The sequence below is a fragment of the Podarcis liolepis genome (assembly GCF_965112155.1).
Source record: "Podarcis liolepis genome assembly, chromosome: 8".
In the NCBI taxonomy this organism is placed as follows: domain Eukaryota; kingdom Metazoa; phylum Chordata; class Lepidosauria; order Squamata; family Lacertidae; genus Podarcis; species Podarcis liolepis.
This window is the reverse complement of record NC_139560.1, coordinates 45,151,937-45,167,716: the sequence shown is the minus strand read 5'-3', so window position 1 is coordinate 45,167,716 and position 15,780 is coordinate 45,151,937. Positions and strand designations below refer to the sequence as shown.

General features: G+C 44.8%; 1 protein-coding gene across 4 annotated transcripts; it reads left to right on the top strand.

Annotated features, from left to right (window-relative positions):
• The first annotated feature begins 1,769 nt into the window (after window positions 1-1,769).
• Window positions 1,770-14,969, top strand: CABYR (calcium binding tyrosine phosphorylation regulated). 4 transcript variants are annotated; one of them, XM_083517776.1, is made up of 6 exons: window positions 1,773-2,023; window positions 3,240-3,422; window positions 3,607-3,660; window positions 6,131-6,436; window positions 8,866-9,507; window positions 14,864-14,969. In XM_083517776.1, exons 2-5 carry the CDS (start codon window positions 3,275-3,277, stop codon window positions 9,498-9,500), a joined length of 1,143 nt encoding a protein of 380 aa, XP_083373902.1. In that variant the 5' UTR covers window positions 1,773-2,023; window positions 3,240-3,274; the 3' UTR covers window positions 9,501-9,507; window positions 14,864-14,969. The 4 variants fall into 4 exon arrangements, with proteins under 4 accessions (XP_083373901.1, XP_083373902.1, XP_083373900.1 ...); XM_083517774.1 differs by having other exon boundaries at window positions 1,775-2,006; window positions 6,131-7,330; window positions 9,367-9,507; XM_083517773.1 differs by having other exon boundaries at window positions 1,776-2,023; window positions 6,131-7,330; window positions 9,367-9,507.
• Window positions 14,970-15,780: the final 811 nt, after the last annotated feature.

Here is a 15,780-nt window from a genome sequence, read left to right as displayed (position 1 = left end):
CAAGCCTTAGCTTAAACATAAGATAGGGAAATGCCTGAATAGATCCCAGCATTTTGAAAACATTAGCATTTAAAAAAGGAAACAAAATACACTTGTATTAATTACCCGAGTGTTTGAATAATTCCAGATCTACAAAGTTCTACTTCTGCTTTCCATGCATATGCAGGGTTTGAAAAACATTTATCTGCCTATACTCAATTGCTTACTCACTTGACTACTAGCTTTGCCAAGAGTCCACCTGCATTCACTTCCACACTTGTCTTTTACATTCCCCTAAAGTCCTGAGTTACAGAGAATTGGTCCACAATGTTCAAAATCAGAAAATACATGACAACAAAAACCAGAACACTGTGAAGCCTTAAAAGCTTACATGAACTCCCCAGTGGAGATCTGTGCCTGCTGTGTTTCAGGATCTCTTCACATACTTTATTTTCAGGTGCACACAGAAGTCGTTGTAGCAAATAAATGTTCAGAAAGCACATGCATCATATAGCTATACTCACAGAAGCGGATGCCAACAGTCCCCTGTTGACTTCCATGCAACTTGTTAATTTGTTACCACAGAGCCTAGGGCTTGCCGGTCAGAAGGTTGGCAGTTCGAATCTCCGCGACGGGGTGAACTCCCGTTGCTCGGTCCCTGCTCCTGTCAACCTAGCAGTTCAAAAGCACGTCAAGTGCAGGTAGATAAATAGGTACTGCTCCGGTGGGAAGGTAAACGGCGTTTCTGTGCACTGCTCTGGTTCACCAGAAGCGGCTTAGTCATGCTGGCACATGATCCGGAAGCTGTACGCTGGCTCCCTTGGCCAATAAAGCAAGATGAGCGCCACAATCCCAGAGTCGGCCACGACTGGACCTAACGGTCAGGGTTCCCTTTACCTTTACCTATGGCCCTTGGAAGGCGCTCAAGCAGTGAACAGATTTAAGGGAGCGAGGGGAGAACTTAATGCTGAATAGCTGAGCTTTTCAGTGTTATATAGCATTTCTTGACACATTGCAAGTGGATTTGAAAAGTCAAACATTTAAGAGACATGTCTTTTGTACTCATTTTCACATGCCTCGTGTATGTTGTCAATTTGTACATATGCAGGCATCCATTTTGTTGCTACTTATTTATAAAGCACCTCCAAAATACTGGAAGGAAAGAGTCTTCATGAGTGTGCAATCTAGCATTTGACAGCAGTATGAAGATACATTTTATAGGGGTGGGAGAAAAGAAGCATGTGTTACAGATTGTAAACAACCTTTTCAGACAAAACAATTTTTAAAAAACACATTTATAACCACTTTGCCTTCTGCTCTCTATTTTATCATCAGAGGAACCCTGTAAGCTGGGTGAGGCTAAGATGCAGTGCTTTGCCTTAAGGTCCGCTAGTGAAGTTAATGCCTGAGTGGGGATTTGAACCCTAGGCATTATGCCAAACCGTCTCTTATTGCCAATATAACTTGAATTCAAATGTGGGAAATTGCCTTTTGCCAGCACGGGGTCGGCCTCTTGTTGAACACCACAGGCTTAATAAGCGCTTCCCCCACTCGCTTCCCTCAGGGAAACGAGCGTAGCCAAGTCAGTTTCACCTGGGAATGCAAACAGTGAGCGGCATATTAATTCTCTACACTAGATAACTCGTCACGTGTGGAGCTACTGGCTGGTTTTTTATTGTAATAGTGACACACGTTTATGTAACGGCCGTGTAATAACTGCAGCTGGACCCCTGACGCCCTGACCCTCTTCGCGCCTGATTCAGTGAGACGCGCGCTCATCCCGAGTTGGCCGCGCTGAGGGGCTTCGCGCGTATATCTAGAGTAGGCCTGGCGAACGTCAGGGCCGGCCTCCCCGCCCTTTTCTTAGCGCTGGTCTAACTCGGCCTTTGTGACCTCACAAATGCGTGCGCTCTAGCCCCGCCCACCAGGAGCATCTCGATATAAAAGGTCCGCCGGTCTCCTTCGCCGCTCCAGAGGAGGCTCCGGCAAGGGGCGAGGCGGGAGCTTTGGCGCAGCCGACTAGCGAAGTATTTTTTAAAGAAAGGTCGGGCGGCTTTCGAGCCAGCGGCGGTTTGGCGAGCGAGGGAGCCACCTTGTGGCTGATGAGGAGAACGAGCGGGTTGGATGGGGAGCAAACAAGGAGCCGAGCGAGGGGCGGCTTCCTGCAAGCTGGGCGAGGAGCGTGCAGGGAAGGGCGTCGGAGTCCGGGCCCGAGGTCTCGGGAGCGGCGCCCTACTATGGCTATATGGTTTATTTCAGTTGTAGTTATCCTCCCCTCGGGGAAGACTCCCAGCACATTCCTCTGCATTATAATTAAACGATTTGTGTCTTAAACACTAACAAAGTTATTACTGTATGGCATAAACTTCGTGGACCACTTTGTCCACTTCATCAGATGCATATCTGTCTGTGTGTGTATGTATGTCTGTGCAGATACACACACACACACACACACACACACACACACACACACTTAGGTTTGAGTAGAAATATAGCTGGAAATACAATACAGGTGTGATAGGGATGTACTTAACTGTTTTGTGAATGTGCATAATTAATACTTTCTGCATTTTATTTCCCTTGCTGACCGCACTTTTTACACCCCCACCCCCCAAAAAATTCCCATATGTATTCTGTAACTCAGTATAACACTCCATGCACCTGATAGAAGCTTATTCCATATTAAATTTGTTAATCTGTAAGGCATCATAAGAGTCTCTGGGCATTTTCCACCTGTTGCTATTTACAGGTGTGATTCAAGTGCATATCTGCAAATTCAGGTGGTGCTTTTTGTGATTCGGAGAGTGATGGGGAAATGCCTTGGAAAATGAGGTGTGTAACCCTTCGCACAAACGTGCAAACAAATCAATAGGAATGCTCAGTAAACTGGTTTGGAAGCAACTTCTGTTGTTTTTTTTTCTGCAGAAGCCTAACACCTCTTGAAATGCTATCTTGTATTGATTTTTGTTAGCTGCCTTGGGAGGGTTTACCCTAATAGGCAGAATATAAATGCACAAAATGACATCATTCTACAGCTACCCTCGGGGGTGCATGTATTTAGCAGTGTGAACTGGGCCTAACATGGCTTCCCCTCCAAAAATTCCCATAAGAGGTCTACACATGCTAAACTTCCTCATTACTGTCCACTAGAGGCCCTGAAAAATCACTGTGAGTGATACCTTCCATGTGGTTTATGGGTAGAAAGTAGTGTAGATTGTAGAAAACACCAGTTTATTTCATCCAGTTTCCTTTCCTTACAGTTGTGAAATTGCAGTATTGTCTTCAAGTGGCAACAATGCATACCACAAAGCCCAGGATGGTGGTTCCTTATGGCCTCAAGACTCTACTTGAGGGAGTGAGCAGAGCAGTTCTGAAAGCCAGTCCCTCTAACATTACTGAATTTGCTGCTGTGTATTTCAGGGAACTGATACTTTTCCGAGAAGGTTTGCTTTTCTTCTTTTTTAAGTTAAATACTAGTTTATAGAGCAATTCAGTGACATTTTGGACTAACAGTACTGCCGCAATGGCTCCAATTTGTAAGTTGTCAGCAAACCACCCCCTTAAGCCTTTGTAAAATCTGATACCCTGAATTAAAATTAATTGGCTTTTCCCACCTTTTCTTTCCAGACCACCCTAATTTAGACATTAAAGACCTGGTGAGAGAGTTTCATATGACTAGAGGTAAGACATTAGCAGCAAAGCAATAGTTCTTGGGGCAAGAACTAGCACAGGCAGATGCATGCCGTACATTTAAAGCACAGCCAAGACACCGTTAAAGGACATGATTTCCCCCAAAGAATCCTGGGAGTGGTAGTTGGTTAAGGGTCCTGGGAATTGTAGGTTGGGGGGGGGTCTACAGTTCCTGAAATTCTTTGGGGAAAGCAGTCTGCTTTAAGTGTGCATTGAATGCACTTTATAGTGTGGATCATTCCTGCCTTCCCTCCCTCTTTTTAAAAGAAATACAGTGCAGCCGCTGAGGGTGCGATTTGAAGTGGAAGCTTGGCATGGGGGGAAAAGGGGCTCTCCTCCTCATCCCATTTTCCAACTGAAACTCACCCCATACAAGAAAATGCAGCTTGGGAAGGGTGATTGTATATGTCCTTCCTGGTATTGGGGGGGAAATCAGCAATCTTGTGTTTTTGCACATGTGTTTTAAATCACTAGGAATTGTATGTATGGATAAACTTTAGACAGTATGTAGAATATATTGACAGGCACTATGCAAACTGTATTTCTTTCTAAATGATAGCCTGCAGTTTTTGTATTGGAATCATCATTTTGGGTTAAAAAGACTTGATATCTCTGTTTAAAGACTATTGAACCGTATCATTAGTAGCAGGAGTAACATTTGTTGTTATCAATTGTAGAAATAGAAACTCCTTTTCTGCCACATTAGTCTTCCACGTATATCATAGCCTGAGTCCTGGAATCTCATGCCTTTTAAAATATGCTACACAGCAGAGCTATTGGGGGGGACAGGACCTAGCCAGGTTTTTTGCCCCGGGTGAAGCCTTCAGAGGGGCACCATTGAGGCTTCCAGCCTCTCTGTACACACATGCACATGGTGGGGTGTGTGTGTGTGTGCGCGCACGCCAAACTGAGTCTTAGACCCGGGTGAAATAAAGCCTCGTTCCGCCCCTGTAAACAGGATCACAGAACTACTGCAATGTGTTATTCTGTCTCCCTCAAAAAGAGATTATAACTGAGGCAGCTAAATTGGATTTGGAGAGATCCCGTTAAATGGCGATTTGAAGAGAGACTGTTTGAGTCAGCAGTCAGGGATGGTGGAACTTGTCGCCTTCCAGAGGTTGTTTTGATACAACCCCCACCAGCCTCAGACAGCATGGCCGACAGTCAAGGATGGTGGGAGTTCTAGCCCAGCAACATCGGAAGGCCCCACAGCTTCCTCATCCCTGGTAGAAAGTTGACTTGTATTTTTGTGGAAAATATGCAACAAATAAGTAGCTGCAGGTTGGGGAAGTTTATTCATGCAGTCACAAAATACCCTGTCCCCAAATATGTCCCTGATCTATGTTGTAAGGCAGAGGTGGCCGGAAGGTAGATCTCTAGTGTGATTCACAGCAGGTCCATGAGGATTCTCATGCCCAGTTGTTTAACAATAGCAACAACGAAAAGGTCTCCCCTGCTTTCTAAATTAGGCTACTGAGTGGATGCAAGAGGAAAACAAGAAGTGAATAGTGCACATGCAACTTGCCAAATGGACATGTGGCCACAGGGGGGCAGCCGCCTCATAGTGGCTATTTAGGGTTATTCGGCCTTGAGATCAGGTCAGGTCCATAAGGCCCATGACCACTATTTGGTAATAGTCCAGAAGCAGATGAATTGTTTGAAGTAGAAAGGATCCACATATGATTTGTAGGAACCTGGGGTTTATAGAAAGTGGTGCTCAGCAGACACCTTCCATAAAGAACACAGCTGCCTAATACTGAATCAGGCCAGGATCTACCTCAGTATTGTTGATATTTGACTAGTAGCAACTTCCCAGGGTTTTGAATAGAGGTCTTTCCCAGTCCTGCCTGGCAGCAGTGGGGAAGCAAACAGCAGACCTTGTATATGTATTTGTCCATAAAAAAAACAACCACTTGCATATGAAAATTAAATAAAAAATAGCGAAGTGGTTTGCAACAGTTACATCTGTACAATTGAAACCACATTAAAAATATAAAAACCACAGATCATGAGCTAACTATTACAGGAAGAGGTTTTAAAAAACACTTGCTCTGTCACTGAGCTGTAACCCCTCTCCAAAGGAAATAAGTGGCTTCATGGAAAGGGATTAATGTTGTCTAGGTCATTATGACATTTCCTGTTCAGCATTTAAAGTATAAAGCGAAAGTATTTTTAAAAGCCAGTCTTTGGGGAATTGCAGAAAACCGGCTCCTATTGTGCAGCCTTGAAATGACAAGTGGACACTATCTGACAGTTGAATGTATGGAACAACCTCAACGTTTCACAAGCTGTTAGCCATTCATTGAGTCTCCCAGCAATTAATAAATAAGTGTTAAGCTTTTCAAACTAGATTTGGAAGTTGGTGGTTTTAGGCAACTGCAAGTTGGTGGCTTAGAGAGAGAGAGAGAGAAAGCAGTTTGAGAAGAAAGCTGTTTAACCTTGTTTCCTGTTCACCCTGCAGTGGAAGGATGGGCAGAAGGGACAGCAGGAGCGGCACAGGTGCCCCGCAAAAGGGCTGACGTGGGAGATGCATATAGGCCAGAGGTGGACACGACGGCTCCGATGAGTGACGAACCGAAACGGAAGGAGAAATCGACGGACACAGAAGAGGACCAGATAAGTGAAGAACCACGCCGTGAACAGTGCACCAAGACAACCCAGTACCCATCGACCGTGGACGAGTTTGTAGACAGGGCTGGGGACGAAAAGGGAGCTGGGCTCGCCTACGTCCCGGCCGATCCAGCCCAGCTGGCATCCCAGATGCTAGGTAAAGTTGAACCTGTTTCTTCCGAAGCTGAACTGAAGGATGTGGCGGTCTCAGTGCAGACACTCCCTACCTCCTCCCAAAGTATAGAGAAACTTGCTGCTTCAGTCACAGAGGCCCCGCCACCCTCACCCGCACCGGAACCTGCCCCTGCCCCATCGGAAGTAGCTCCTGCCCCTGCAGAAGAGGAACCGCCTGCCCCTGCAGAACCAGAACCTGCCCCCGCAGAACCGGAACCTGCCCCCGAGGAACCGGAACCTGCCCCTGCGGAACCGGAACCTGCCCCCGCAGAATCAGAGCCTACCCCCGAGGAAGCAGAGCCCGCTGCGCCTGCAGAAGCAGAAGCAGAGCCTGCTGCCCCTGCAGAAGCAGAAGCAGAACCTGCTGCCCCTGCAGCTTCTGTGCACTCTCTCAGGGCTGGGTCCGCCACTCAAAGCCACACCTCTGCTCCTGGGGAGGTAGTTACCTCAGGCAGTCAGGCTGAGCAGCCACCTGCTGACGTAGCAGATCCAGATTCCTCAGACCCCTTGCTGGAAGAACAGCCGCCCCCGCCACCACCACCACCTCCTCCTCCTGATAAAGACCCATTGCAGGCTGAATCTTGTTCAAGTGAAATTGAGCTCACATCAGACATACAGCTCACCCCCATGTGTGATGATGATCCCAATGCTGGTGGAGAGCCCCAACCACCACCGTATGTAGAGCAGTTTCCGCAGCAGATAGTAATTCCTTTCGTAGACACTGTAGCATGTCTCTTTAATCCGCTGATGGCTTCACAGAATGCAGGTCAGTTTGCTAGTATTCTAGATCCATCTGCAGATGATGCAGAATGTGACCCTGACAGGATGGATACTGCAGAGGAACTGAGTTCAGCTGATCCAGGTTTTATTATGTCAGGTAAGAAAGTCAAGATATTTCTGAAAGCTGCCTATTCCATGTTGTAGTGCTATTATTGCTCCATAATCAACAGATGGCTCCATCTCCTCAAATGCACTTGTGCCCATAGCTCAGCTGAGACTGAGGTCACACCCACGCTGTACATTAAAAGCACATGGCTCCCCCGACAAAGCATACTGGGAACTGCAGTTTACCTCTCACAGAGCCCCCAGACCCTTAAACTACAATTCCCAGGACTTTGTCGGTGAAACCATGTGCTTTAAATGAATGGTGTGGTTGCGGCCCCAAAGCCCTTGTGCTGGTACAGTGCCTTGGGGACTGGAGCTTTAATTATTTAAATGCAAGTATCTATGGCAGTGCAGTGTTGAGATAAGTGATTGGTCACTTTTGCGTTTAGGGAGTTACAGAGCCCACAGCACCAAACTGGAATGTGCATGTCTGGAATTTTTGCCTCTGTTTTTTTCCAGGTGCATGGTTGATTGTGAGTAGGCCCAAAAACGTACCTTGCGTGAGTGCCAGCTGCCCCGTTTTTCTGCTCAAGTCTTGTATCATTTCCTGCAAGCAGACTGGGCCGGAGCAGGATGACATTCAGCGGGGAGTTAGGCCAATGCCTTTTGGCCCTTCTTTAAACCATGGTTAGCCCCTCTCACAATAGACTATGCATCTTGAATCAAAATTACACACATGCTCACAACGGTTAGCAGAAAGTGATGTGGGTGACTGTGGCTTCAGGTTGTGTTTTTTAAAAAACGAACTAGTATTCAGATGCTCAGCCATGGCACTGCTTAGGTTTTTGCATTTAAAAGAAATGGTGGTGGTTGCCTGGGCTGTCCCATTAGGCCTGGTCTTCTCCAGATTGTTGACAGAGAGGGGACTAATCGCTTCTTGCTGAGAACTGCAGATCTTGCTGCAGCTGGAGGATTGGCTTCCCATGGCGACACTGTTTCCTCTTGTTCTCTGCTCTCCCTCTGTGAGAAGTGAGTAGCCCACTCCTGTTCTCGAGCTGGAGAAGCTCTCCTAGCACCTTTCCCATGGCCTTAGTGTGCCCCGTGATGGCACACTATTCCCTAGAGTCACTTCCCATTAGAGAGGTGTAGGTAGGTAAGGTCTGGAAGCATCTTACAGAAGAGAGAATGCCGAAGGGGACAGGAGTTAGAGGAACACAAAGGGTTGGCATGGCTGGACAGGACTTGTGGTCGAGGAGACACTTTCAACCCATGATCTTTGGGTCACCCATACGAAAACAGTATCCTTACAACCAACAGAAGTACCTAATGACAAAAATTGCCCCCCAAAGTTGTGAATTTGATACTTTGGATTTATTTCAAAAATTATGAGAACCAGTTCTTCTGCTGTTCTCCATTTCAGCCATGCCAAGGTCCTCCCTTTTGCCTTCAGGGATTCTCTCCTCTCTGTAACATCCTTTCTTTGTGGCATAAAGTTGTGGGTAAGGCTATGCAATGTGACTGCAGTTCGTACATCCTACTAGATGGTCTTTCATGCCAGCAAATTTTCTTTAAATTTTTATTTTATAGCCATGGCAACAAGCGAACCAGGACAACCACCACCATATTCTAATGTGTGGACTCTCTATTGTCTAACTGATATGCATCAACAAGGTCGCAAGTCACCACCACCTCCACCACCCCTTCCACCTGTTGGAACTGGTGCTCCTGTTCCCCAGGCAACCCTATTCATATCTAGTGGTAAGGACCAGCCGCAGTATCTACAGCCGCAGATGCTACAACAAGGCCAACCACCACAAGTGTCCTCTCCAACTTATGTGATGATGGAAGAAGGGAAGAAGGGAAATGCACCACCTTTCATTTTAGTGGGCTCTTCTGTTCAGAATAAACAGGACTGGAAACCCATACCTGGCCATGCTGTCCTTGCACAGCAGGATACTGGCGGGACTGTGAGGAGGTTCGCTACGATACCTGTACCAGTTGCCAGGGCAGCAGATCCGAAAATGGCCAATCCCAATTTTAACTCCGCACAGGATAGCGGCAGGCCTCCAACTCCAGTTTTTCTTTCAGTTGCCATACCACTGGAAGATGTGATGAATGGGAAGAAGGGCTCAGGAGCTGGGGATAAAGCACCCTTTGCAGGCAGCTATGGTATAGCAGGAGAGATCACATTTACTACTGCCTCTGTGCGCAGGACAGAATAGCAAAAGGGTAAGTAGATCAGTTCACTTTGTTTATTATTTTAATGGTTGGTTGGTTGATGTATTCTCTAGTGGGCTACATTCTAATATGCTGCAGACATTCTGGGATCAGAAAGTTTTCTTCCATGGTTGCAAACTGGGGGGGGGGGTCCCTAACCCCACATTTATTTTATGCATTTCCCTCTAGAGAAGAAGCTGTACCATTTTCATATTGGGAACGTTGAAAAATAAAATAAATAGTAGACAAGTAGTTTATTTTTTAAGGGTTGTGAGCTGCTGAAAATGGGACACTAAAATAATGTTGGAATTTTCTGCACACACCTCAGTTGGCAATGACCATTGGCTTTCAACTTGGAACTGAAATCCTACATTATTACAGATTATTATCCTACATTATTATTACAGATTTCAATGGAATGTATTCCCACGTGATGGCTCTGATGCAAAAGTTTGTGCTTAGTTTCTGGTTTTTTTAATGAAAATTAAATTCTGTTCTGTTTGGCAGAAAAGTTAAAAGTTTGGAAATTGAATACCCTCCACCTTGCCCCGCAATTCATTGGTAGGACTTTTGTATTCAGGAAAGGACTTGATGCAGGTGTAAAGAAACCTTTGGCCCTCCAGATGTTGATGAACTACAACTCCCACCAGCCTCAGCAAGCATGGCCAGGGACGATGGGACTTGTAGTGCATGGAGAGAGAGGCTTAGCGCGTAGAGAGGGTAATGGCACATGGAGCACTGTGTTGTGCACATCTGTTCCCTGCCCAGTTATGCACCTGGGACCCTGTTTCCAAGGACACAGTGCTCTGAGCTGTATGAGGGTGCTGATGCCGTTCACATCTTAATTGGTTTGGTGAGTGTGTCCCTTTTTCAGAGATGCAGTGGCAAATCAAGTGTTGTTCATAGAACATTTAAAAAAATACTCAGCAAATGACTGAAGGGATGTTGTTGATTTCCTTTGGAATGTGCATTTGGCCAGTTTCTGAGAAACGGGTTTGAAGCTTGTGAGCCCCCTTGCTGAATCTGTTGTCATTTGCTTTCCTTTTCCTTCATGTGCATTGTCCGTTATTGGAGACTAAGTTTGGGTTAGAAATTTGATGAAGGTCCACAGAATACTTGCTGCAAGTTTTCTACATTGCAGAATTAATGAAGAGCTATCTTTAAAATAGAGGGTGGCATTCAACTAAGTTTTACTGAGAGCAGATCCTTTAAAATTAATGAACATCACTAAATTGGAGCCATTCATTTGAATAAGTCTGAGTAAAACTTAGTTGACCGCCACTCAGAGTTATTTTCCAGCTGCTATTGCATGTGAAAGATAAAAGTAGTTTTGTTCTGGTTGTTGTTGAACTTGAAAGTATGGAATAGGTTGCAGGTTTTCTAGAGATTTGCTGAGACATGCAGATCAGTTCTGTTCTTTTTTCAACAATCCATGAAATGCTGTCTTTGTTACTTCTGAAAATCTTACCCGGTTTGCCTTTGCTTTGATGCTTTAGAACTGCTGCTCTGTATTGGTGACAACCAACAGTGTCAGCCTGCTTGTGGAACAGATGTCCAGTTCTGACACAGGCCTTACCCATCCACTTCCACCCCTACTCCTCACATGACATTGGATATTGTCTAATGTATCGTTTAAAAGGACACATGTCATGGCGTTGAGGGCCAATTACTCAGTGTATCAGAGTGTATGAGAATAGCCAAACAGGGAGGGGGAGATAGTAGACTTAAATTCGGGGATGATCTGGGGTTTGTCAAAGTGCTGGTGTTGTAAAATTGCAGTGATTATGAAACAGTAGATCAGTTCCTACAAACATCGTGTAAATGGGTCAAATGCAACTTTGTTGGCAGCAGATGAGGCCAGCTTAAGCCACAAGGAGCTCAAGAGCTGCTGAGGGCTTGGTGGTGTCATTCTAGCCTGGTGGGCCTCATAATGCAGATGCCTTGTTGTACTTAAAACAGTTCTGCAATAGTTAGAGTTCTCATCTTCATGAGCTGACCAAGTAGTTAAAGATAGCATAGCCTACAAAGTGTGGGTGGGTGTAATTCGGTCCTATCGAGAAATTAAACCATGAATAGATGTGACCTGCAAAGATGGGCATAAAGTAAACATACTTTTGGGAGTAGTTTCCAATAACATAGGTCACAAACACACTAGACATTTAAAGCACATGATCTGCCCCAAAGAATCTGGAGAACTGTAGACTTGCAATTCCAAACACCCTTAACAAACTACAGTTCCCAAGGTTCTCTTGGGGAAGCCATGTGGTTTAAATCTGCCTTTCATGTACTTTCCATATATAGCGTGGATGTGATGAGAGCTGACAGTTGCATCAGTACAAGGCAGAAAGCCATGTCAGAATTAAAAATATAGCAGGTAAAATATTTGTAAAAGAGTGCAGTGGTGGCAGCTTTCTGCTAAGGAGAATTTTACATTTGGAAGGGTGAGGGTAGACCACATGACTTGCAGGCAGAATGTCCACAGTTCATTCCCTGGCATCTCCAGCTTGGGTTGTCTAAGAAACCCTGGTAAGCTCCTGACAGTGCAGACCAGGTTGGCAGGGGGCATGCGGAGAAGGTAGGTTGGGCTCTACTGGTAGATCTACAGTTGTTTGACAATGGGAACAACAAAATTCATCTCCCTGATGAAGTTAGGAAAAGCCATGGGGAGGAGGGGGACAGGGTCTCTAGGAGTGGATTTTTGTGTAGGACAGCAATTCCATGCCTGAGCTTCGAATTTCGTAATTCAATGCCTGTTTTGTCATGTTATTCACATACAGATGTATGTCAGGTGCAGGCAGGGCTAAAAGCATGGTTCTGTTCTGCAACCATCACAATTATGTCCCACCTGTAAGTAACACGTGAACAGGGTTAAGGCATCTGTTAAAACACCATGTAGCTCTTACAGACTTGATGCATTCCCACCTTCGGTGTAGACAGTATCAGTTTAGCTGCACCAAAATTGTACATAAACATCCATTTCCTTTAATGTAGTAGTTGGAGGTGAAGGACAAATTTCAGGCTCATAGCCGGGCTAAAAGCTTGGATGGGGTGGGGGTGGACAACACAAAAGTAGATATTGGTACACATTAATGTTTTGTATTAATTAAGGCTATATAAAGATGGTGATAATGATCATTACTTCTGTTTCTTGCACAAGCTCTGCAGTAATGATAGGCCAGCTTAGAGGGAAACTATTTCTGGGATTGCCAGAGCACAGCATCCTCCTTCCGCCTTTTCCTCTGTTCTCCACCTCTCTTTTTCATCCTTCCTTCCATCTCTCACCCCCCCTTCCCCCAATTCTTTCCAACCACCATTCTTTCCCAATGTGTTCTCAGGTACTCCAACCAAAAAATTTACTCTCCCTTCCACCTTCCCAATAACTACGTGTAGTTACACGATTTTAAATTTCTCCCTCAAAGCAAGACCTGACTGACTGATCTTTGTAAGCAACTCTAGAAACTTTTTTAAGCTATAGAGATGCTAAAAGGCATCATTTTCCTGTCAGTTGTATAGTATTACAGAATAAAAACCTTCATGCGTCAGAACAGTGGGATTTGTTAAGATTCTTGAAGCACTGGGTTGTATTCACAGGCTAAAAAAGCAAAAACTTGATTCAAGATAAGATAGAAAAGAGCAATCTTTTCTTTAAAATGGGGTAGGGATCAGATTATATGAAAAGGCTTTTCATAGAAGAGCAGGCCCATTCCAAAGGCCCATCTAATCCAGTATCCCTGGATTCCCCCCAATGGAAACCAGGTTCAAAATGAAGCCCACAAGCAGAGTTTGAGGCTAATAATGCTTTTCTGTTAGTCTCCATCAGCCTATTCAGAGACAGACAGCCTCTGAACCTGGAGAAAGAAAGATATCTCAATTGATAGCTGTATGGAACATCCAGTTAGAGGCAGGCTAGCCCTTGAGTAAGCTGGCATTGTGGAAGGGGGTTTTAGTTTCAAATCCTACACCTTCATTGCATGATGAGCTGCGTGAAGAAGTCATTTGTAAGAATCACAAAAACTTATAAATTATTTTGAAAAGCTATAAAAAAGTAAGTCCTACTAAATCCAATGGGACTTACTCCCAGGTATGGCTGTAGCCTTAATTTCCTATTTGCTACGTATAGTTCAGAAGAGGTTAGGAAGATGCTCTGCCTTAGCTTTCTGTTCCCATTTGGGTGGTAGGACCATGACATCTGTGGAAATCAGTGCCCCTTCTGGTTGGCACTGGTTGCAATGTTTCAGCTGGAAACAGGGAGCACCAAACTACTGTAATTGTAATTCTTTCTCCTGGCACCCTTCCACTTGGTGCACAGTTGTGCACGATTGTACTTTAAAAAACAGAGTTAATAGAATCCCTGCTGTCTGTCATGGCAGATAGGTTTGTGAATCACTTGCACAAAGGAAATAATTCTGAAGTTGGGGAGACTAACATCAGCAAGGGCTTACTAAATCTCTGCCTCACTCTAAGCAGCCCTTGCATGTCAACAAAAGCCTCCAGAATTTGCTCTTCTCTGCTCCCCCATAATCTCATTTTCATCCCACATGTATTTGCCATACTGGCTGTCTATAGGTCTATAGAGTCTGGTCCCCGAATACATCTCTCTGTATCTACTACCCTTGGAGTTAAAGATCTGTGGAGGAGGTCTTGCTTCTGATGACCCAAGACAGGGCATTCTCTGCTACTGTGCCCCATTTGTGGAACTTCTACTAGAAATAAGATAGTCCTCTGTTTTACCACTTTTTCATCACCCAGTGAATATGCTGTTTTGTTTCTGTAGTGGGGTAGAGCTGAGATCCATTATGTTTGTCATGACTGTGTTTGATTGTAGATTGCTGCTGAGATTGTTTTTTAATGCATATGTGATGAAAGCAAACATACAGCTGAGGGTGGGGGTGCTACAAGTTAGCCCACCCCCTTAAGAGGATCGGAAATGAGTTGCAGAGTCATGGTGCCCTCACTCTGCTCTTGCATGCTGCTGCTCTTTCAAGGTTCTTGTTCAGCACCAGTCGGTTTGCTGTGACACCTGAATCAGCAAAACATTGTTCGCACACGGCCTCAAAGCCGAAATTGGAAACCTACTTCAAACTGTAGTTTCCAATTTCTTGCTGCAAGGAAGGCCACAGAGCACATGCTTTGCTGGTTATAGTTCGAGTGCTCAAACCACTGGTGTCTCTAGTTAAAAGAACTTGGTTTGTAGGGCTGGGAACAACGACCTCTAGCTGAGATTGTCCGAGAGTTGCTGTCAGGTTAGAATGCACTGAGTCCTTATACCTTTCTGCAAGAGAATGCGGTAGAGCATATGCGCCGATGTTTTGCTACTGCTATGTACAAAAAATGCTAAATTCACTGAGTTAAACTTTTTCCCTCCCAGATTGAGAAGAGGTGCTGTTCAACATTTCACCCCAGAATGGAAACCTGCATCTTTAATTAGAAATTGATTAACTAATACACGCAATAAAGCAATGCAAGCGCTCTTATCTAAAGACTGTTTTTTAAAAAGCATTGGTATTTAGTTATAAGACTAGTAATCAAGGAGTAGTGAACTAAAATAGGACACTTTCCTCATTTTGACCTTTGATCTATTTGAGAAATTTAAAATGGACTGCTAGGGAAAGAAAGCCTAAATGAACGTTGCCCTTATTGTTATATAGTTCCTAAAGTTCAGGACAATATTCCCTTCCCAGTAAGTTGTCACGCTACTTGGAAGGCCCTTAGTCAGAAGTCTTATGACTGGGTAATTGACAAAATAGAACGTCATGTCCAGGAAATACAGAATGAGGGCATGGAGATTCCATGCAACTGCAAAATGAAAACAGGCTCTCATATAAGAATGCTGTTTTGTCTCAGCCATTGGTTTTTCCATCCCAAGGTGGGAACTAGAAAGCCTCCACCCACAATTTTTGGGTGGTTGTAGTAGCAGGACATTAATTGTGGTCATTCTGGCAATTCCGAGGGCGAGAGAGAGAGAGAGGCAGGCTAAGCTCTTATTTCAAGTTGGACTTTGTATATATAGAGAAGCGGCAGTATTCACTGCTTCTTTGTAGTTCTAAAGCCCATACTTAAGAAAGAGGCTAATTATTTCCCTCTCTCCAAGTTCCCTGGTATAGCAGAAGACTTTACGAAAGTTTAGGGGCCCCATCTGTCCTGCCCAACACGAAAGTGTCCTTTCCCACCTCAAAATTATACACAATATGTGAAGCAAGCCTTTGCTGCATGCTAGACAACCTGGGGCAGTAAGACAGTTGTGGGTTACCATTGGCCCTCCAAATAGGCCCATTTGGACTAACA